This window comes from Barbatula barbatula (assembly GCF_947034865.1).
Source record: "Barbatula barbatula genome assembly, chromosome: 11".
Taxonomy (NCBI): Eukaryota; Metazoa; Chordata; class Actinopteri; order Cypriniformes; family Nemacheilidae; genus Barbatula; species Barbatula barbatula.
The window spans coordinates 5370592-5394305 of NC_136774.1; the positions used below are offsets into that span (position 1 = coordinate 5370592).

The window sequence follows — 23714 nt, forward strand, 5'->3', positions numbered from 1 at the left end:
CCAAGAGAAATAGGCCTTTTGGAAACGTTGTATATTGCATAGTGTCGAGAATGGCTCCAGAATACACTTTGCAGTGACTGCCCAAATCGAACGTCTACGCTAACTGTGTGTGTGTGTCATATACAGAGGCTGAACTGAGTCAACCCTTCCAACAAAGTAAAATCAACAGTGCTATGAAATACTGGATGTCAGTAACTCTGTTAAAGCTAATAATAAACAGCTGAATGACCCTGTATGAATACACAGTATGTGGCAATAAACGTTTCAAAAAATGTGCATTATAGTGGTCCCGTATAACATTTGCCAAGAATGTGACCTGACTCGTGTTCCCCCATGACCAGCACAGAGTCATAACATGGGCCCTGTACAGTCAACTCAGAAAAAGAATGACAGAGATAGATTAAATACATTTCAAATAGCTCCCAAAAGTGGATGCTAAGCAATACAACTCCACCAAAAAACTAATGCTTGCTGAATCAACTAACATTGCCCACAGAAATATAATAAAATAAAAATTTAAATAATATAGTAAGAAAATAAATATTAATAAGTCAATGGATATGATTTTTTTAAATAGACGTTTCGGTTTTCCTTGTGTCTCAGCAACACTGGGAACCCACTTCCGCGCGTCATATTCCCCAGGGAGTAACTTGTTTATCTGTCCAACAAGTTGGCCAAAATATGTGTTTAGTCGTAGCCTAACAATGCTCTCTGTTTTTTTTCCACTGCACTACTGTAACATATAACAAGTTATTAACTGTTATTATCACGGTGACACAATTCGAGACTTGAGAGAACTTTTCAAATGACAAAAACTCCTTTAGCCACCAGCATTATGTAAAGGAATGTTTTGAAAATGTAAAGAGGAGTTTCCTGTCCCTTCCAATTTGTTTTTGATAATGATTGGTCTCACGTTGCTGTACTCAATGTGTATGTTTACGGCATCGAAGTGACTTTTTGGTATTTTAATGAATTCCTGCACATAGATTTTTGAAGATACCTCTCGCAAAATGGGAGAGACTCACAAAAAGGCTAGTGGCAATTTGAGTTAACAGCTAATATAGTAAAATATCTGTAATAAATAAATAGTACACTCTTATTTCTATAGCACATGCCAACTATTTCACATCAACGCTAGATTCAGTATATATACACATACGTTTTTTTTCTTTGCTGAAAGATATCTTTCATATACAGATGGCTATTTATTAATATGATCATTTTTACTTTTATTTCTATTTTCACGAAAATAAGTCTATGAGCTCCCTATATTATGACCTGGAAGGTTCCCACTGGATTTTGCGATCACTTTACCTGCACACGTATCATTCAGTAAACCAGCCCGATTTCCCCCCCCCAGTCATCAAATATGAAGTGATAACCATAGTCTTAGACATTCCAGATGTTTTTGTACTGGTACCTGCCTTTTGTCCAGTTGAGAAGGAATGTGTCCCTGTATAGCCTTGGAAAATAAACTGCTTTTATGTCTTGCTTTCTTTTTTTGTGTGTGTTTTCACTTTGCGCTTGTGTATGTGAGCTTGATGGCTAAGCTTGGACTGGCAAATCGGTCTGAAGTTACGAGCTGTCACCAATGTTGCGTTTCTTGCCAAAAAGATTAGAGGCATCTCTGCTGCGTAGATTTGGCTGGTTCTTGTATCCGTGGGGACTTACAGACCATCGCCACCCACCACGAGTCTCCATTCCAGTAGGTACTGCGGCAGACGGACACGGCTTGTTCTGCAGAAGTTGGAAGAGCATGGCAATCTCAGGCCCTAATCGGGTCAACAGATTCGCCCTCACCAGGTCCACTGTCTCCTCGTCACACTCCATCAAACTCTGCAGTAGTTTCCCATAAAACCTGCAGCGACACGGAGATAACTCACAATGAGCAAGTGCGTCAACAAATTGGGAAAAATAAGCCCCAAAATTCTGTTGTCTTTAATGAACTCTTACACAATTAAGCAAAATTAAAGAATCATGATATATAATATAACATCGTAAAAGTTTTTATTTATATGATTTGCAGTATATGTTCCATTTTTTTCATAGCCATACAATAGTCTTGTTTGAGGACCAGGCTGATAATATCTTGACATCGGCCCTACCTCTCTGCCTTTATGAGAAAACAGTGATGTGTAATTTCTGGACGAATATATTTCGCGTCAAATTCTTTCAATGAATCGCTTGATCAAGTTTACAAGACTGGCAGGAATTATTTGTTTGTACTGTAAATACTGATATCTACTGTATATGTAGATGAACAAAATAAAATAACCGAATAAAAAATAAGCAAAACCAATGCATACTGTTCAATTTTTGCCAGTTTCCAAGTGAAATTTACTCTAAAGCAGTCTATTTGTTTTGTTTACAAAATATAAAATTAGCTTTAGTGCCACTTTTTTAGTTAAGTCATATAAGTTTGCACAACATTTTGCCGCATGTTTTCGTGAGGCTGGGCCTGATGGTCTGTAACAATTATTCAGATGAGTTAAAGATTTTTACCAAATAAAAATTTGTTTCTACATAGTATAATACTTTTTTTATTTGGAGCTTAACAGCTCTATTTCTATGGAAGAGAATGGCCAGGGTAGTTCCAAAAATCAAGCTTTTTTGATGAATTCTGGGAATGCACAGTGAATCTTTCAAATGTCCCACAGACATTGTAATCATTTTTCAAAAGGCCAGTTGCTGCCACAAAATCTGACAATAGCTGAGTCATGGAAGGACAACTGTAACAGAGAACAATTGCAGTGCTCTTTTTTTAATGATATCATTTCACTTTTACCCTGGACTACTTTGAGTGTACTTTGTGAATGCAATTTTGCATTATATTGCTTCAAATACATTACAGCAGAACATGCGTTTAAGCTTCACAGGTAGTCTGTCATCTAGACTTTGTCGTTTTTGTTCATGTTAAGAATCTAATTGGCAGCTTTGACATTAAAAGCCAGTCTCACCGGTTGGGAAAGTGGCTTGGTAATTTGGCCACCTCTGCAATGGCTTCTGGGTTTGATTTGGCCACTGTGCAAATGTCCAGCTTGTTGTAACAGTCCTCCTGAACTTCAGAAATCATCCTTTGGAAGGTGGAACACCGTCGTACTGTTAGAAAGATCTTGGAGGTGATGCCATTGGCAATGCACTTCAAGCTTTCCTTCACGAAAGCCTTGCCCTGCAAAATGAGCATGTAACCCCATGTTAAACAGTAGTGTACAAGTGAACTGTTAAACTGATTTATTGGAATTACCCATTCGATTTTACCTAATACAATAAATCACAAAGCCATGCAAGTAGAGACAAAGTAGAGTATGTTGGCATCACTTTATTTTACAGTCTAAGTACATACTATGTACTAACTGTGTAATTACTTCAGTAGGTACAAACCCTGAACCCTAACCCATATCAAGTACATGTAGTTACCAGTATTTTGTTGCACATACTGTCAAATAAAATGTGCAAGCAAAATATTCATAAAACTACAATAGCTCTGTCAAGCTTTTAGAGCAACACCCCTTTCTCAATGGATTTCAGCAGCAATTCACCAGGATTCACCTGATCCTTTTGCTTTAAAGACTCATCTTATGTTCACTGAATAAGGTGCCTTTCACATCAGTAGGACATTGTCTAGCCTTTGATGAACGGATGCATTTCAGTGGTACTTTGCCATAGGTTCTATACAAACGTACATACCTGAGTGTCGAATTTAGCAGCACTATAGAGAAAAGACTTGCAGATGTCGTGCATGCCATCTGTGTCACACGTTGAGTTTTCAAGACAAGCAAAGGCACCACAGCCCACCTGGAGGGCGCCGTTCAAGCAGCGTGCCACGTCCGCTGAAAAAGGAAATCACCATTAAAATGGGATTCATTGCAATTAACCAAAAGCGTTTTGGGCAGATTTGAGAGTCGGGCAATATTTAGAATTACTATTCATGAGTTGAACTGCATGACCCACAGGATATTGAATTGGTATATGAATGACTGAAATAGGAATTCACAGAATTGTAATTCAAAGAAATGAATCACAGTTAAAACACCAAAAATCTCAATAGTGGTAATAATCTTTTAAAAGGAAAAGAGATAGAATAGCGGGTTAGCAGTTGACATAACATGTCTGGAGTATCTGCTCATGCAGGTGATGTGAGTCTCATTTCCTGAATATAATGTCGCTTTTCATTTCCTCTCCTTCTTGACTGTGGCTGTGAATAAGATATGTCAAAAATGGGAAAAGATATTGGCTATGACAGAACCGCGATGGCAACGTTCTGAAATACTGTATGCTTTTTTAGCATAGACTATATTGATTAAAAGAAGTTCCACATAGCGTGTACCTTCAAAAGGTTCTCTAAGTGTCGACTACAATAAGTGCTATAGCCATAGTCTAATTTGTCCCGCCATGGTTTCAAAATGGAACAGAAATATTTGACACCTCTCATAAAATACAATTATATTCATTTCACTGTATTCAACAGGTGACTCGTATATAAATGAGCCCAAACCTGATACACTGTTCGGATATATGAACATGAACACAGTTGTACGTAGTTTTCCACAGTAGCATATTTGCAAGTATCTGTATACTAGAAGCACACATTTTCTGCTTGTCATTTCACAGAATTCGCTTAGAATATCATAAATCCCACAATACGTTCTCATGAGAAATTATTTGAGGAGAAACATGTGTGTATAAGCAATGACCTTGTGAAAGCATTTAGGCCAGTTCAAGGGGAACAAAAAGTAAACTGGGGATCTTGTTAAAGAGACATGCTCTTACACCACCTTCTGTGTCTATGAGATGTTTAACAAACATCTGTACTACAAACAGTAATGCTGCATATATGTACAGTACATTGTGTATTAATAGGTCTTCTTGTGGCAGTCTAGCTGCTATGTGCCCTGTGTTTGCCCCTGTTGGGTGATGGTTAGGGAGTGAGTGCGATATTGGGTCTGTGTGGCACACACACACAGTATTGGGTTCTGCTGACTGTCATATTTGGCACAGTCTTAATTGTTTCCATTACCCTTACATGTGACAAGACAATAACATTCAGTGCGGTCCAAAACCACCACCCCCAACGGCTGTGCGCCAAAGATTATAAAAACGTTGCCACACAAACTCGTAGCCTGGTTATAGCTAGGATCCCACGCCGCTGTGGACCAGCGAAACTGGTGTGGCTACACACTCGCCTTACTGTATCTGAAGAAAAATAGGCTGAGTGTTGCTGTCTCAATGCTCCTGGCAGAAAACAGACTTCTGAAATAACCAGAAACCCCCCAAATGTCATGCAGTGAATATGTCTATTGTCCATAAGAGCAGGTTAGGGCAAGATCTCAGATGTACATTCTGTTAAGGCCACTTGCTCAATGTGCACATTAACACGTCACATAATGTTTTGCATTGTGCCATTATTGAAGCATAAGAGACATTACTGTTTACAATTTATTAGTAATTTGTTTTTCGGTAGTGCTATAATACATCCATCATAACTCGCAATAGTGTCTCAAAGTGTAAAACACTTATACACTGTAAAAAAACGAAAACAAAAAAAATTGTATATATAAACCTGTTAAAACGCTAACATCATGCGTGTGTGTGTTCAGTCTATAGGCATGTGCGAGTATTCCCAAAACAATAATGGCTGTCTTCAACAGTGTGCTTGTGCTACGCGACATACTTATTAGCGTTTCTCCAAAAAAGGTAACACTACGACCAGCGGAGACACATTATTTACAGTACAATCGCCAGACTCTAATATACATGCTGACAAAAGTCCTTTTTGGTTAAACCTGGATATATGTGCCCAGGCGCGTAGACCTTATTTACAAAGTGATATCGCCAACTACTTGTCTGGCATGCATTATACAGCGTTTTTACTCTTTTTTGTCAATCCGCAGATCGTTTTTAAAAAAATGCAAAGGAAAACCGTTTCTCAATACATTGTTGGTGTGTAAACAGTGTCTTGGTCGCTAATAGTACGCTATTGTCTCCTTTGTTTCTGTCTTATTTCCCTTAAGGCAGTGGTTCTCAAACTTTTTTGGTCATTCCCCACTTTAGACAAGGGGGAATTTTCAAGCCCCACCTGTCCCCGTCACCCCAACTTAATGCTAATGAAATGCGCAACAAGCTTATATGTTCCAATTTATTGAACTAAAAAGTAGTATCAGAGTAAAATACGAACTATATACATCAAATAACAGAAGGTTCTAAAATAATGAAAATAAAAGTGCAGCTGTGTCATAATAACTTTCATGAAATAAAAAACAATAGAGAAAATAAAAGTGCAGCTGTGTCAAAATTTCTACTAATTTCAAAAATAGAAAAGATATAAAAGTGCCACTTTGAAATCTGTAAAAAAAGAAAGTTTGTTCTGTTACAATTAATATGCCGATGTCACGTTATTTTTGGCACTTCGGTTCCAGGTTAAATTTTTCTCAGAGTCTCATATCTAATGTTCTTTTAATATAGACTCCATGTAGACTAGTAATGAGTACCCCTTAATGTTTCCATGGCGACGCGTCATATTTGTCACGTGACACACCGCAGCCACAATAACACCTTATGACAGATCGCCTTAATTTCCTTTTTTTATTTCAAAATATTCACAAACTGGCTTACCATGTCATCAACTATCTGATATTCAGTGTGTGTTTGGTCATTTTAAAACCTTTATAAATAATCTTGATCTATAACGTTAGATGGGTCGAAGAACAACGCGCCGTAGAGCATGAGCTCATGGTCACCATGTTTCTGTCTGTCATCAGTTTTTCCCGAAATAAATGCAAGAAAGTGCCCGGTGAACTCCGAGAAGAATAGAGTAAACTTTATAGTTACTTCCACTATGTTTGTCTGATGTGAATAACACACGTCGTCAAATTATATTTGAATAGATTGTTATTGCTGCTTCCACAGACATGAGTGTGCATTTTACAAACTCCAAATGTATTGTTCTACTAGTGCTTATGTGTATTTAAATGGCTGAAACCTAAAATAAACATTATTAGGTTGAAAACACTGCATAGTTGTGATATATGACAGCGCTGAGCTCGTCCATCTCTGGCTCAGCGCCAACCAACGCGCGAAAGCACAATTTGATTCTGGTAGTTATGTCACGTCACTGAACATTCTCAGGGGCATGGAAAAAATCATATATTTGGGACCAAACCGGATACCGCTCAAAAGGTTAAACATTTCATTTGTAACCATGAGCACAAAATTCCGGAAGATTTGATCTCACGTTACCATATAAGGCATATAAAGGAAAATGTCCTCCCGTTTGGCGCGCCCCACCTGTCACCTCTTTATTCCCCACCAGTTTGATTTTATACAAATTTAATACTATATTGAAACACAACCAAAATTTATAAAAGTTTTTGGCTGTTGAAGACATAAGTCATGCGCATCATTGTATCGCTTTTCTATGCTCATTGTTAGCCTCAGGACAAGTGTTATTTCCAAAATAATAGCATGGTGTGCACAGACTCATGTGATCTTAGCCTGCAGGGTGTCTTTAGGCTAGTTAATTTTAATGCAAATCTATGATGAAGATCACACTGGTTGTCTTCAGGGGTTGGTCTTACTGTGGGATAGCACAATGCGTTGACAGGGAAGGCCCCATCATTGACATGTTACTTAAAATGTATATTACTCAGATTTGGATGAAGGAGAAAATTGTGTTGACTGATGCGGTTTAACGCAGGTAAACAGTGGTAAGAGCATTGCGTTAACAAAGCAAGGTTGTGGGTTCGATCCCAAGCGATTGCAAATACCTATGTAAAATGTATAGGATAATGCTATGTAAGTCGCTTTGGATAAAAGCGTCTGCCAAATGCCTAAATGTAAATGTAACGGAGCAAGGTTAGAGGATGCTCCCTCCGCTTGTACATTTTTTAGGTTTCTGATAATATGAAAGTTAAAAGTAACTAGAGCGCTCGCACTATAATCCTTGCATGACAGGGCAGCTGTTTTGGATGTTACCTAGCAACACAAAAAAATGCTGCACGCTGTTCTTTCCAAAGAGTCAACCAAAAGAGCAGTGTGGCGCGCCTCGCGTTTTTGAACATGAAACCGTGATACTTTAACACACACACACACACACACACACACACACACACACACATACCATGATATACCGTGATATACTTTCAAACCTCTCTATGCCTATGACATTACTGGCAACCTTATGCTGGGTTCACACCAAACGCGAACAATCACGTTCCACGCTCTTTGTTACTCGCGGGAAAAGTTTGCGCGAGTAACGCGATCTGACAGATATTTTTAACCTTCGCGGAAGATGAGATTGACGCGCGCATTATTCCCACTACCTGCTGCGCGTTTTCATCTATATGCGTCTTTCCATTGACTTTGTATGTAATTTTTCTGCGCAAAATGCTTAATTCGCATTTGTTGCGAACCCAGTGTAACAGAGAGAAACGGTGTTAGACATAAATTAGGCCACACAGTTAAGGTGCACTTTCAAAGAAAGGTGTGTTAAGTAATAACACATTAACGAATTCTAAGTCACTTGGTGCTAAATAAATAAAAGGGAACACGCAATGTTGAGTTAAACGTAACACAAAATGTGTGGTCCTTAACTAGACAGAATGTGTTGCTTTTAACACAACGGTTTTAGTGTCTTAAAATATCGGTTTGATATTTAATTTGATGCTTTCGTAGAGCACTTATTGTATTGCAATGGGAAACAGGCATGATGATTAAACATTCGTATTACGACAAATGAAACTTGAACACAACTTGGCTGTATCAGGGTACTGTGATGAGCCCTGACAGGTCAGTTCTGAGGGAAAAAAACATCAATAGACAATGCATCGTCTTGTGTTTGCCTTTTCTCCTGCTTGCTCATGTCATATCAAGTGCACTAAAACCACAACTGGGTAAGTTATCAGAGCCCCATACACATTTCTTGACGGGTGATATTACATTTTTCCACACAGACTAACGGGATGAATTGTTGGAATGAATAATTCATTTCTACTCTAACATAGCTACCTGTTCAGATTTCAACTTGCAGAGCGTGTGACCCCAACTTGAACCCGTGGCCCTGGTGCATGACTCAGCTGTACCCAGCAGATTTGGAGACTGCACTGCCATTGTCTTAATATGTCAGGTAGAGTTCGTTCATTTACAGCTGGACTATTTGTTCATTGTTTAAAGCTGGTTATTCATCCGTGATTTTATCACATTCCCATCAACACGTCTGATGACATCAATGGGATGCGTAAGGTAATGCCCTCAAATAAATGATCCTCACAAATGACTACCTCAAAAGCACTATTACTTATAAAATAACTAAAACATACAATATTTGAAAAGAGTGTTTATCTTATACAGATTATTACAGACACCATTGTTTTTTTTAGCAAAGTATATATTGTCTGTTTTGTTTTTTAGGAATTATTGATTCACTACTGTCTCGTTATACAACCGGAAGTTAGGAGTCCGACAAAGGTTTTAATGTCCCAACCAGAGACAGATCCACTCTTTGACACTCGGACAAGCATTCGACTGCAGCATATTAACTTCAGACGTTATTCGCAGGTTGACGAAGTGTAACCTTTGGAAACATTAAGAACAGATCTTCCCTTTAAATAACATAAACAATTCATCATGTGTAACTGCGCCGGGGACCTTTCAAGTGCGAACCCACTCCCATAAAAGACAGAGGCGAAGGATTTGTACACTAACCGCACTCCCTCTACCTGTATAATCTTTATACCTGCTACGGTATGAACCAGAGCGACAGGAGCAAGGGTGTTCAGAGACATTTTGCTCCAGCATGCTCCTGGGGATCTGCTTAATGAAAGTTCAAACAAACCAGATGACCTTGGTTAGCTGCTTCAGGTGTCTTATTAAAGCTAGAACAAAACTTAGGTAGTTTACCAGCAGCTGGTCCGAGCACCCTTGGGCTACCCTGAGCGTGATAATGACCACACCGAGCAATGTCTCTTTATATTTACTCTCTAGTCCTCTTATAAAAGCTTCATTCACTTAAAACCATTAACCCAGATTCACACCAAATATGCACTTTGTCAATCTATTTAGAAAGAACTGCATATGTGCTCTAAAAACGTGCTGTGTTCTTGCTCTTCGCGTTTTAAAACGCGGTTTGCTCGGCATATTTGTACCGTCTACAATGACACATCTGTCCAAGGGAAAGACTTTCCGAAGTAAGCCCACAAGCACGCCAGAAACAAAGAATAGAGAAACTGCCTTTAAGGCGCACCGGCAACCGGCATAATTCGCATTCATTCACCGCGCTCAATGCATCAAAAGAAGCAAGTTATCATCACGAGCCATACGATGAATCCCGGAAAGCGCATGATCTACAGCATGCCGGACGGATGCCGGGTCAGAGGACGAAGATGACATTCACCGAGGCTGATATATCTGCCACAGAGGCGGTCAATAAAGGCGATGGATGAAAAGCTAAGTCACAGAGGAGGTGACAGCTCGGAACATCTACCCTTCACCAAGCATGTATAAGCGCTCATGCGTGCGTGACGGAATAAAACCGGCTCGTTATTTCCCACACGGTTCCTACTTACAGGGGCTGTTGGCGGAGAAGCGTGCTCTTCTGGGCGAATACGATTCGTTCTGATCCAGTTCGTACGCGCAGGCGATAAGCACGGCGAGAAGCAAAAGTCCGGTCCTCAGCGGCATGTCTCACTATATTACACTGGCTCTTTTTAATGAAGGGGAATATCAAAGGGTTTCCCTTATCTCTGTCTCGATGTGCGCGGCACGCGTTCTCGGCGACTTCGTTGAGAAAATGCGCGTGATGTGGGCAGTATCATGAAGGCTCCGTCTGTCCGGTTGATCTCTTCACCAGTTTCTTCTCCCAGCGGCGTGCATGACAGGAGCGCAGGTCGCCCTTTATATATGCCCGAGCATCACGAGCCCGCCGTTCAGCCCAATCACAGCACGCGCTCTCACACGGCCACTGCTCAAACTTTTATTCATTGATCCGTGTCATTTAAATGGGCTTCCCGGCGCGGCGGGGAATTGCGTATGGCGTAAAGTTGGCCGCGCCTTTTAAGTTGGGAAAGGTGCTTGGGAAAACACTCGCATCCTCTCACTGTTGTTCTGCAAATGATGCGGCTGCCCGTGCGTTTCCGCTTTGAGAGACAGACACGGAGCTCATTCATGACATTACGACTGAGATTTGTGTGCCTCAACTCGCGTTCAGTCTCATGTGCTGTATTCCTGCCTGGGCTAACGCACGTTAGAAATAAAGGTTGGATGTACAACCGGCACCAAAGGTTCTTTATTCTTTATTATAAGAGTGCACGGCCAAGTGCTGGAAATAAAAATGTCTGCAGCTCCATATAAATAAACGGCCACCCGATATGACCCCAGCCGGTTTTTACACTGCGTAAATCTAAATGGACGTCTTCTTTTTCTTCGCCCTTTTAATTTAGTAATCCTTTGTTGCAGCAGTTTGTTAAAGCGTAACCGCTGGCACGCATTTTAGTCAAATGCATCGCGTTCTTTGTTTTTCTTAAACGTCTGTGAGAAATAACATTTGAAGTTATTCAAATCACTCGGTTTTTTATCGCATTGGCATTTTGCCGGACTCGCTACAATAATGGCGCTATTGTTATCGAAGCACGCGGAATTGGGAGATAAACTAGATAGTTATTTACATCCAACTATCGCACACCCATCACCGCAATGACTAAAGCGCGTCTAAAGTCGCGCACTGCGCACGTGCAGAAACGCACGCACTATACTGAAGTCTGTGCTCAGCCATTGTTATGTGGAGGTCTGCTCACTTCAGGCGAAAGACGTCAAACAAGAAACAATTGGTCTATGACCCATCATTCAAACACCCGTTGATCGGGACCTATACTTTAAACATCATTTTCTTGTTGTAGTTTCAAAAATCTGTATATGCGAAGATCGTAGACGTTTATTTTCAAAGGTCTTGGTAACAAGTTGGGGTTAAAAAACGAAAGAAAGATTTCAACAAAAGTTGTCTCAAAGATCAAAACATTTAAAAAAGTAAACATTTAACAAGAAAGTATCAACCATTATTTTGGCCAGCTTTATTAAAAACAACACATCAGGTTCAACAATATAATCAAGATATATTTTAACCCGAAGGTTGAACTGTATCTCAGTCTTACCTACAAGTTATTATAAAAATATATTGGCAAACATTTAAAGAAACATACGAGACAGCTAAAGCATTTAAATAATTAAACATTTGTTCAAAACCCTTCCAACCTCCCATGTGATCAACTGACGTTTCCTGATAAATCTAATCAGCATGTGCTCCAAGTGAGTGTATTTTTAAATAGATTAGTTTACAAACATTTCTATGCTATTCTATAAGTATTTGTATTCATCATCGATTTACTTTTGGGTTATACAGATGGACCCAATACCATCCAACTCACAAACCCCTTTGCTATCCCTCTTAAAAATAAAGGCGCTTAAAAGGTGCTTCACAGCGATGCCATAGAAGAACCATTTTCGGCACCACATTTTCGTGTAGGTTGCAGCGGGTGTCTCTAACTGGATACAATGAATTCAACAATGAATTTGTGCCTCTTACCCCTCGCCATATCCTTTGCTACACCATTATATGAGTGAGAAAGACTTATATACTGCAAATTACAGGGATCATTCAGCCACAAAATGTGTATTCTTTCATCATTTACTCTACTTCCTGTCATTCCAAACCTGTAAAACTTTCTTACTTCTGGAAAACACAAAAGCAGATATTTCAAAGAACGTTGATAACCCGCAAACACCGGACTCCATTGAGATTTTAAATGGACACTAAACCATTTCTCTAAATATCTTCTTTTGAGGTCCGTGGAGTCATATACAGGTCTTGAACAAAACGAGGGTGAATAAATGACGACGTTTTTGGCTGAACAATCTCTTTAAAAGTGAGAGAATGTTCTCTTTTGCTCAGATGTCACAATAGGGGTCAAAGAGTGGCAAAAAAGCTCAACCACTTTCCAGTGAAGGCATAAATATGTAGATAAAGACTCGGGGTTCAGTAATGGTTTTGTTGTAGAAGTACTTTGTTGTCGTTTAAGTTCTTTTAAAGATTCCATTAAAGATGTGGAGTTGATTTCCCCCAAAAGCTTCTTTTATCTTTTTTTACCATTCAAGGAATGCTTTTAAAATGCCAGTTGTTTTCTAGATGTGTTTTATGGTACAACTCATGTTTTTATACATTACTGGAGAGATAATGTTTTACATTACATTATGGAGAATACACTTGTTGAAATTTCCAATCATGGCATTTTTAAGGACTAACCTAATTTATGTGTCTGTGAGTGCTTTAGCCAACATTATGCTACAACTGGTTTTCCCACCTAGTACAGCTCTGAAATCATGAAATCATTCTACATTTTGATGGATCGAAGTGAAAAATGTATTACGACCAAAAGGAATGTACAGCCATACATCACACATGTTGGTTAGTCAGTGTGACCAAATTGACTCAGACATGTATTTAAATACATTTTAGGATGCCTCATAAGACCTGTTTTTCACAGGGACTGTTGAGCAAACTGGGTGGTTGGCAAATGTTTCATGGGTTAACGCCATAATGTATTTCACACCGTTTTAAATACCATGAGGGATGTTTTCTTGACCGGATCCATAATGAACGCTCCCATTTTACTGGAGGTGCATGTAAAATTAAACTGAACTCAATTTACCCAAGCGCTCTTTATAAATGGTTGAATAAAATTCATTGTTCGGAAATATCGATTTTGATATAGATATTTCAATCACGCTGTTCTGGGAAAATGATCTGAATTATCATTAAAATGTTCCCTAAAGGGCAGATTGACCTATTTATAAAAAATCTTGCCGATACACCTTGAGAGCATTTTCCTGATGAAAGATGTTTTCTCAGAACAACTGTACGCATTATGAGAAGAGTGCTTCTTAAAAATGATGTCCGCCTTCAGGTTTTCTTTTCTTTTTACTTTAGTTTAGTCAATCTTGAGTTAAAGTCAATCTTCGACTTAGTCGAAATGTGACAACGCACTAAAAAGCTTCAAGATCTGACAGCTGCGGTCACACATGGATCGAATTCATCTTTTGGCAAGTTTTCTGAGGTAAGTCAAATTGAGGTGGTCTTGCACCCCAAATAAATGAATCCCCGGGGGGAGGTGATATATCAGGCAAATTAGGTCTCCTCCTATGAGTGGTTAATCATGCACGTGTTACTATAAGAAATAGAAACATCTGGAACTTGGAGATGAGGAATTGTAAACCCTTTTGTCATTGTAAAGTCTGAAATTAGGGCCGATCTACTGCACCCTGCTCCATTGGGATAGTGTCTGTGGGTAATGAGAGAAAGGTAGAGAGAAGAAAGTTGCCGGGGAAGGGTTCAAAGATAGGGCAAGTAAGCATTCTGCTTTGGCCTGATACACGTGGTGTCTTTGCATTGCTTTGCATGAAAGCAGTTTAACTGATTCTCAGATTATGCACAATTTTGCATTCTGTCCTTTCTTTTAAGAGGTCAGCTGCAACCCTTCCCTTGTTTCTACAGCATTATGATGCTTGTATATCCATGAATTACAAGCTTTGTTTCTGCGTGATAACTGTCTCTGCAAATAGAAAGAGCTATTCGGTAAACCAGCATACTGGGGCGGTTTCCCGGACAGGGATTATCTTAATCCAGGACTAGTCTTTAGTTAAATTAGGATATTTAAATCGTTTGTAAAACATATACTTTACAAAGGAACATTACCGGTGTGCGTCAGACAAAGCAATTGCACTGATATATTTTAAGATATGCCAGAGTAAATTGTTTCGATCAAGACACCGCTTACATTTAAATTAGGCTTAAGACCTGTCCCAGAAACCGCATCACTGTATTTGTATAAAAATATCAGCAAAAGTGCACAGCTGAAACTAAAATAATAAATCTGTCACCAGTAGCACAATTTACCATAAGAGGCTATTTCTACTGTAGCCTACAAATGATTGTTGGTAACTAATATAATCAAGATGGTTACTGTTAATAATTTATATACCTAATTTAGATATTTCAATCTAAGATGTTAGATATATTACATCATGAAGCACTGTGTACAAGGAAAACACAAAAGCATGTCGATTAAGAACTTGACACAGATTTCCACATAAAACACTTCATTTATTTTTACAAGCTGGGTTACATTGATGGATTTAAATATTTATACATGCCTGTGGTCTGCTTATCTGTAAACGTGTTTGATTGACAATCTTTATTATGAACACCACCCTTTGCTTTGCTACAACACGCCGAGAGCACTTTCGAAAACAAATCCACTCACAGAGTTTCATTTGCTAAGCTGTCTTGATCTGAAGTTATGTGTTTGCAACCCATGTCCAAGAATGAGCACCTTTTTTGTCCTGCAGTTCCCATCGTGTCCACTAGAGGGTCTGTGAGGAATGGACAGGGATAACCTGCAGGTAAATGAGGCTTGTTTAGCTGCAGTTGACTGAGAGGTTGAACAAGCCAAACTTTTGTGGTTTTTCATTTAACTCATTTTTAAACATCTTTCTGAAGGAAACCTTACTTGCCAAATGTTGTAGCAACGTGGTAATACAATTTATGTCCACATCTGTCCAAGTTTCACGTTTTAATTTGCCTTCAAATTCCAGCAAAAGTCTATATGAACGTTGGCCAAAAGAAAGTCACCATCCACAGAGAATGCCAACAGCATTATAAATATCCAGTGTTGACGTTTAGAGTCAATAAAGCAAGAAGCAGTTTGGGAATGTGCGAATGGATGTTTAATAGTCGATGTATTCCCACAAAATAAGCGCTGTGTGAATCATTTAGTCTAAGTATATTACAGTGTAACATAACAGAGGAATATTATTTTATTTTTGGCCTGAACAACTGGCCAAGAAGGTGGAGAGGGAGAGGATAAGAGATACAATATTTTATATGGTTGTTATGCCCTTTAAGAGGTTTTAGTTGTCAGTGTTCAGTCTTTACAATGACACAACTGACCCTTAACAATTGCTTTAAATAAGAACAAATAATATCAATGTAAAGCTTTAAAAATATAACACAATAACATCAGTGAATAAAAGAACTCCCAAACTGTAAATTTGATATTGCCATTTTATATGTTATTTTGCGATTACTTCTTTAATTACATAACTGGATACAAAAATGGATTTGAAATAATGTCCCCATAAAATTTAAAATGTAAGTATTTTGCCTTTTAGGATGGATATGTTAACCTTAAAGGGATAATTCACCCAAAAATTTAAATTCTGTCATCATTATTCACCCTCTTGTCATTTCAAACCTCTATAACTTTCGTTCTTCTGCAGAACACAAAAGATGATATTTTGAAGTATGTTGTTAACTGGACCCCATTTACTTGAATTGGTCCATAGAAGTGAATGGGAACCAACATTCTTCAGAATATCTTCAGAATATCTCTGGATACCAAGAGGAAAACATTTTTGCTCACCAGCTGCTTTATCCAAGCTCAGGAGACATAGTTGTGATTCTCAGGAGAGTCAGGAGAAATGTGTTGAATTAAACATTTTTACTAATATTGAAATATGTAACTTTCCATTTAAATAGCATCATACATTTAAGAATATCAAGGCTGACTTGTTTAAATTTATCTTCAAAACCCAGCATTGTATATGCAGTGCATACTCCAAACAAGGAATTCAATCCGATTGAGTCAAACTGAATAATTACTGTCCAATCTGCAAGAAAGACCAAATACAAAAGCTTGTTTTTCTGTCATGAAAGAGTTGTCCTGTCATGATTCCGCTATCATGTCATGTTTATTTCTTGGTCTTGCAGCGGAGTCATGGCATAGCCTTAGGTTTTGTGTGAGAAAGGGGATTCGGGGACGATGTCCGCTAACCCCTTCATCCCCGTGTCTGCCTGCATTTGGGTTCTCCCCTGAGATCTCTCCACGAGATCGTGACATGTTCCCTGTGTCCCCTGTAGTAGGCTGATGCTCTTTTTGAGAAGCAGGAACTGTAGCGTGAAATTCCCAGTTACCAACATTAATGAAAAGTAATGTGAAAAAATATAATGATTTAATATATAACTAATAAACTAAATATATGAAAATTGTAAAGAATTACAAAAATAATATTAATAAGGATAAGAAATGAAATACAAAACAAAACAAATGTCAGACTATTCTCTTTAGCTAGAGACTCTAACATTTTCACATTTATCTCCTCTAAAGTTTCATAAGAGATCTCTATAACATCTCACACTGTGCTCAGATTATTCTCCTTAGCTAGAGACTCTAACATTCTCACGTGTATCTCCTCTAAAGTTTCATAAAAGATCTCTATTACATCTCACACTCTGCTCAGATTATTCTCTTTAGCTAGATACTCTAACATTCTGACATGTATTTTCTCTAAAGTTTCATAAGAGATTTCTATAACATCTCACACTGTGCTCAGATTATTCTATTTAGCTAGAGACTCTAACATTCTCACATTTATCTCCTCTAAAGTTTCATAAAAGATCCCAATAACATCTCACACTCTGCTCAGATTATTCTCTTTAGCTAGAGACTCTAACATTCTCACGTGTATCTCCTCTAAAGTTTCATAAGAGATCTCTATTACATCTCACACTCTGCTCAGATTATTCTCTTTAGCTAGATACTCTAACATTCTGACATGTATTTTCTCTAAAGTTTCATAAGAGATCTCTATAACATCTCACACTGTGCTCAGATTATTCTCTTTAGCTAGATACTCTAACATTCTGACATGTATTTTCTCTAAAGTTTCATAAGAGATCTCCACAACAACTCACACTGTGCTCAGATTCTTCTCCTTAGCTAGAGACTCTAACATTCTCACATTTATCTCCTATAAAGTTTCATAAAAGATCTCCATAACATCTCACACTGTGATCAGATTATTCTCTTTAGCTAGAGACTCTAACATTCTCACATTTATCTCCTATAAAGTTTCATAAAAGATCTCTATAACATCTCACAGTGTGCTCAGATTATTCTCTTTAGCTAGAGACTCTAACATTCTCACATTTATCTCCTCTAAAGTTTCATAAGAGATCGCCATAACATCTCACACTGTGATCAGATTATTCTCTTTAGCTAGAGACTCTAACATTCTCACATTTATCTCCTCTAAAGTTTCATAAAAGATCCCCATAACATCTCACACGGTGCTCAGATTATTCTCCTTAGCTAGAGACTCTAACGTTCTCACATTTATCTCCTATAAAGTTTCATAAAAGATCTCTGTAACATCTCACACTGTGCTCAGATTATTCTCTTTAGCTAGAGACTCTAACATTCTCACATTTATCTCCTCTAAAGTTTCATAAGAGATCTCCATAACATCTCACACTGTGCTCAGATTCTTCTCCTTAGCTAGAGACTCTAACATTCTCACATTTATCTCCTCTAAAGTTTCATAAGAGATCGCCATAACATCTCACACGGTGCTCAGATTATTCTCCTTAGCTAGAAACCAACTTTACAAAGTGTGCACCAATAAATAAACCTATATTAAAAGTGAAAATTGTCAGAAACAAGAATAACATTGCCCTTTATTTGTTTATACAATAAGAAAGCTGTACAATTTAATGGCACTTTGTTTATTGTTAGAAATGGTAATGTACCGTACCAAATCCTGTTATCAGGAAGAAAAACAGGATAACTATCCATGGAGCTTTCTATGCTGAATGGCCATCCCGGCATGGTTGGAATGGCACATTTGATAGCTTATGACTCAATCCCCAACTAATTTGATTATTAAATCATACTCTCTTTAGAACCTTAAGAGGTGAAACATCTGACAATGTTTTAGTTTATAGGTAAGGAGGAGACAGTGTGAGATGTTATGGAGATCTCTTCTGAATTTCAGTGGCAACAAACATGAGAGAATTAAATTTTTCTGTCTCAGGGAAAACATGTGAGAAGCAGTACGCTTCAAACCTTAAGTCTCAATTTGATGTTTACTTGATCTAATTTCTGTCTGGGATAAAGATGTGAGATGAGATCTCATTTCCTTTCCTCTGGGTATCGATAAACTAGTGTGCTCCAAATGACAAAACTCGCATTTAAAAGATATAGGCTGTCAAAACAAAGAGTCTCACTTTCACCAAAATGAATCAAAAAACATTAGTTTGAACTTTATCTATCGCCCAAATTTTTCGACCAATCAAAAGCTTTCTAGAATCTAGAGAACCCCAATCATTGATATTGTGTAATTCTTCACATATTATTATGTTGTGAACTATTCAGCCCCCCTATTGCCTTAATGAGATGAAAATGAGAAAATAAAAATAAAAAAACCCCTTGTCATTTCAAACCTGGATGATTTCCATTAGCAGAACAAAAAAGAAGATATTTTGGAGAATGTTGGAAACCTTACAAACCTTACACCCATTCACATATATTGCAAAGTCATCAAATTCAATAGATTGGTGACCGATTGTTTGGTTACTAACATTACATTGAGAAGAAAATATTTTAACTTCATAAAAAGATGGAAAAGTCGTGTGTCACTGTTACAACCATGCAACGTAGCCTACCCTCATTCTCGAACAATATAATATTCTAAACGAATAGCCAGGTAAAAGAAAATAATAAACACAAAATAAACGAAAGACAAAACACATAATAAACAAAATGAATGATCAAAATGGATGATTTTACTGAAAGCATCCCATAGATATGCTAATAAGAGTACTTTGAGGAATATGCTAATACTTAGTGTCAGTCAAGTAAGTGATGTATGTGTGTGCTAGTGCTCTAGACATCATTACAACCATACAGTCACTTAATGAACTGCAGCAATTCAGGTCTCATCTGATTTTGTTTCAAGACACTGATTTTACTTCATATGGTACCAAAACCAAGAAAAAGTTAAATCGTATAAAAACATTTATATGATATTACTCTAAATTGCAAAGGTCCAACACTTTGCAAACCTTTCACACACATTTTCTGAGCAAGGCATTTTTTGGTGCTAACTGTCTCTTGAATTTTCATGCCAATTTTATTGCCTTGCCAGGCAATAATTCACAGCACAAAAAACATTGTGGTTGGCAGAAACCATGTTTATATTATTTGTGAGTGAAATGGTTGTATTTTCTTTTACCTTGCTGGGTTTTGTTCGAGAATGAGGGTACGGTATGGCACGCAACTTTTTTCAAATGAGTTATGACAGAGTTTGATTGAAGCTTTTATGAGGAAAAATAAAGCATTTTCTTTTCCATTTAATAAGTAGATAAGTTGTGCACAATTATGTATGAAAAGAAAATGAGTATTTTCCTTCTTGGGACCTTTTCGAAATAGCATTGACATTTAGGTAAACAAGGTCTGTGTTTAACAATCTATTTGATGAAATTGCTCTAAAGAAATTCAGGATTGAGCAAGGCTTTCCTAAAGTTGAAGATAATGTCGCTGTTAAACATGATGTACAGTGACCTCCGTAGGAATTTCACTGGTTTCAACAATTGCATGAGAGTGCAGTGGTTATGTGCATGCCATGCTCTTTTTATAAAGCGTTTTAATGGTGCTCTAGAGGCAATAACTTGGTTTTATTAAACAGGATCGAGGCTGAGGGGGTTTCTTGAAAAGCTCTGCGCTGTGTCACATGCACCTACTGCGCGGATTCAACAGCCAGGCCATGAATCGGTCAGAGAACTAGTGTTTAGAATTCAAAGAGCATTGTTGGCTTGTTTTTAGAGAATCAACTGTTGTGTCTTTTTGTACGAAATTGTTAAAAATGCTTATTTACACGGCTCGTTGGAATGCTCGATTCTGATTGGCCAGTCTTGACATTTGCGGGTTCGCTATTCACAGATAACAACCCCCTCTCAAAACTAATAACAAACGGTAACCCGAATGCAGCAAATCATTTTGACAGGTTTTTTCGGACAAATTTAATATAAATGTCTTTTAATAACATGTGATCAGGACTTGTATGGTCTTGTATCACACTGAAGGGGCTTATTTTGCAATGTCGCTTATTTCTGCGATAACAATCGGCTGCCTGTACATTATCCCTTACATATTTTATGGAAAGGCATGGAAAAGATCCTATTTGCTGTTTTTCAGTCCTCATATTGTACAATTGTAAAATAATACGGTTACGCTTTTACGTACGATTTCAAAGTGGAAAGCACTTATTACACACAGGATATAGTAAATTACTATATTACTTAATACTTATACATATATGTATTTTTCAAATGTCACTAACTATCGCAATGGACGATAGACCAACTTGTTTGCTTATCAGATTAACAAAACGTGTTTCTCTTACTTGGGACAGTCTTTGTCAAACCAATTATAGAACTTCTAAACTGCTTATTCTGTAAATTCATGGCCAAACAAGGGAACTCTTGCCACATTAATTCATTTATTGGTTGGAGATTAAATCACTCAGATGCCGTAGACTTTCATTTTAATCTCACACCAACCATTTAGTTTAAGAACCACACAAATGATCTCCTTCGTTACCTTAATGTTAAACAGATTTTTCTATTTTTCTCGAATAGTCCTGGCTGTGTAACCAAAAGGCCACTCTCTGTAACATATAAACGGGGAATTTGGCCTAATGTGCTCATGGTCACGGAAAGTCCCCTAATCTACAGGGGTGAGTGAGAATCGACATGGCCGAGGTTGTCATTTACTACACTCGAACATGTGTGTTCACATCTGAGCCCCAGATGAACATCTTTTCCACATTGTGGCAGACCAAAAGTCACTTTGGAGCATGTCTTAACCTCCCTGGCGGAAATGTCAGCATTGTTCAGAGCTGCGTACTGAAAGGATCGAGTCTCTTTGACAAATTTTATTTGAGGCTCTTTGCATTTCCTTTGTAGAGACTCACTGCCCGCTGACTCAAACGTGTGCAACTGTACAACAAAGGCTTCAGCGATTTCATGACCTGACCGCTGCTGTGCAATTGAAACCCATGAATGAATATGTATAAATGATTATTATTACGTCGGTCACTGTGTTTTGCAAATGTCTAACTATATGAAAAAATGCTACACAGTATTTCATCCTTTAAAAAGTAAAGTATTTTTTCAATTTCCTGAAAAACAGCAAATTTGGGGGTTTCGGAAGGACAGCGACGATAGAAAAGTGATATCATAGAAGTTAACTACCCCCCCACCACCCACAATATGATCAAATGGGTCTGTTTTCTTCGTTTCTCCTGCATCGTACTTCTCTCCAGTAGGCTTGGATCCATACAGCATCCACCACAGGCTATCGTGGTACACGTCGATGAGTGTTTTCGATTGCCGCGTTCGGTTTGTTCTGCTTTTACTCACCAAAACAGCTCAACCACACTAAGATCCCATTTAATCTAATACTAAGTTGCATTAAATATTCACCCTGAGCCAGGCTGTATCGCGTGAGCCACTTGAGTTTAGATCTACTGTTTGAAGTGTAATAAATTAAATACGAAGGCCAGTGGGGAGGCTTACCCCCCGTGAGATGCTAAGCAGGTTAGCTGATGTAATAAAGATGTCTAATGGTCTATATGTGAACGGAACGGGAAGCCATGTGTCTGAAACGCTCTCAGGAGATCAGTGCGAGTGTGAGTGAGATGAAAAACCATACATTGTCAAATCAACTGTTGCCGTTAAAAGGGAATAGTGCAGTTGCTTGGTTACTCGGTAGCTGTTTTCAGTCTCCTCTGGTGGTGCTTTAACTTTATGTGAATTAACATACTCTGGCTCGGAAAGCAAGTACATAGCAACCATCTTACAATGCCCTGGCCAACACAGAATCATGGAAGCATTGATGTTACAATCTAGAAGTCAAGAAAGTAGCATGGCTATACAACCATTACAAAAATATGGTATCAATTTGAATGTATCCGAATGTGAATATGGAGCAACTATGTGCACTTTTAATTAGCTGGCTATATAAAAAGATTTACTTGGTGTTCTCAGTATTGTTGGCAGAATTTCCGAGGAGTTCCATCTCTCAAATGTTCATTTACAAGCAAGAAAAACAAAGAAAAAAAGAACCACCATGGGCAACATCTGTGACCATCGGAAAACCTGACAAGTGTGCGAACAACCTTTACCTGGCCTGTTCCTCGCCCTAAAATGTCCTTTTCTTCCACGGCCATCTGGTTTCAGTTCTGGGCTCATCTGGTTCTGTCTCCAGTAAAGGAATTTTAGGAATACGTCTTGGATCCATGCCCACATCCGTTCACACACACCAGTGTTTTCAATTACACTCCCTTTAAATGGCTCTGCGGAGCTCGCTGTGTGTGTGTCATCTGTTCACATGCAAAGGTGTTTTCAATTAGATGCCTTTAAATGGCTAAAAGGAACCTGTGGACTGGTGAGAGGTGGGTTCTGCTGCCCTTGTGTGAAATGGCAACAAGTACACTGTGCAATAAATGCATTTACATACTGTACCTGTATACATACTCATAAACAGTGGCGTTTAATGGCAATATTGATAATGTTACTTGGTTACTTTGCAAGAACAGAGAGATATTGTTAAATAACAGGATGATTTTGTATAAAGATACTATAGACCGCTTTGGAAAACACAAACAATGCTGGTCCAACGCTGGTCTAGAACAACTTCCTGTTTCAGTTTTTTAACACTACGTGCAAAGTTTGAGAACAGTTAAAACTGAATCGAAATGTTAAATAAGCATCAGTGATTTTCACTCTCAAATGTATTGTTTCATTGTTTCTATGGCTGAAAAAAGAAAGTCAA

General features: G+C 38.2%; 1 protein-coding gene across 1 annotated transcript; it reads right to left on the minus strand.

Moving 5' to 3' along the window:
• Window positions 1-1172: 1172 nt before the first annotated feature.
• On the minus strand, window positions 1173-11048 carry stc1 (stanniocalcin 1). The gene is made up of 4 exons (XM_079468380.1): window positions 10560-11048; window positions 3688-3830; window positions 2958-3169; window positions 1173-1858 (listed from the first exon to the last, which is right to left on the minus strand). The coding sequence occupies exons 1-4, from the start codon at window positions 10672-10674 to the stop codon at window positions 1576-1578; spliced, it is 753 nt and encodes a 250-aa protein (XP_079324506.1). The 5' UTR covers window positions 10675-11048; the 3' UTR covers window positions 1173-1575.
• Window positions 11049-23714: the final 12666 nt, after the last annotated feature.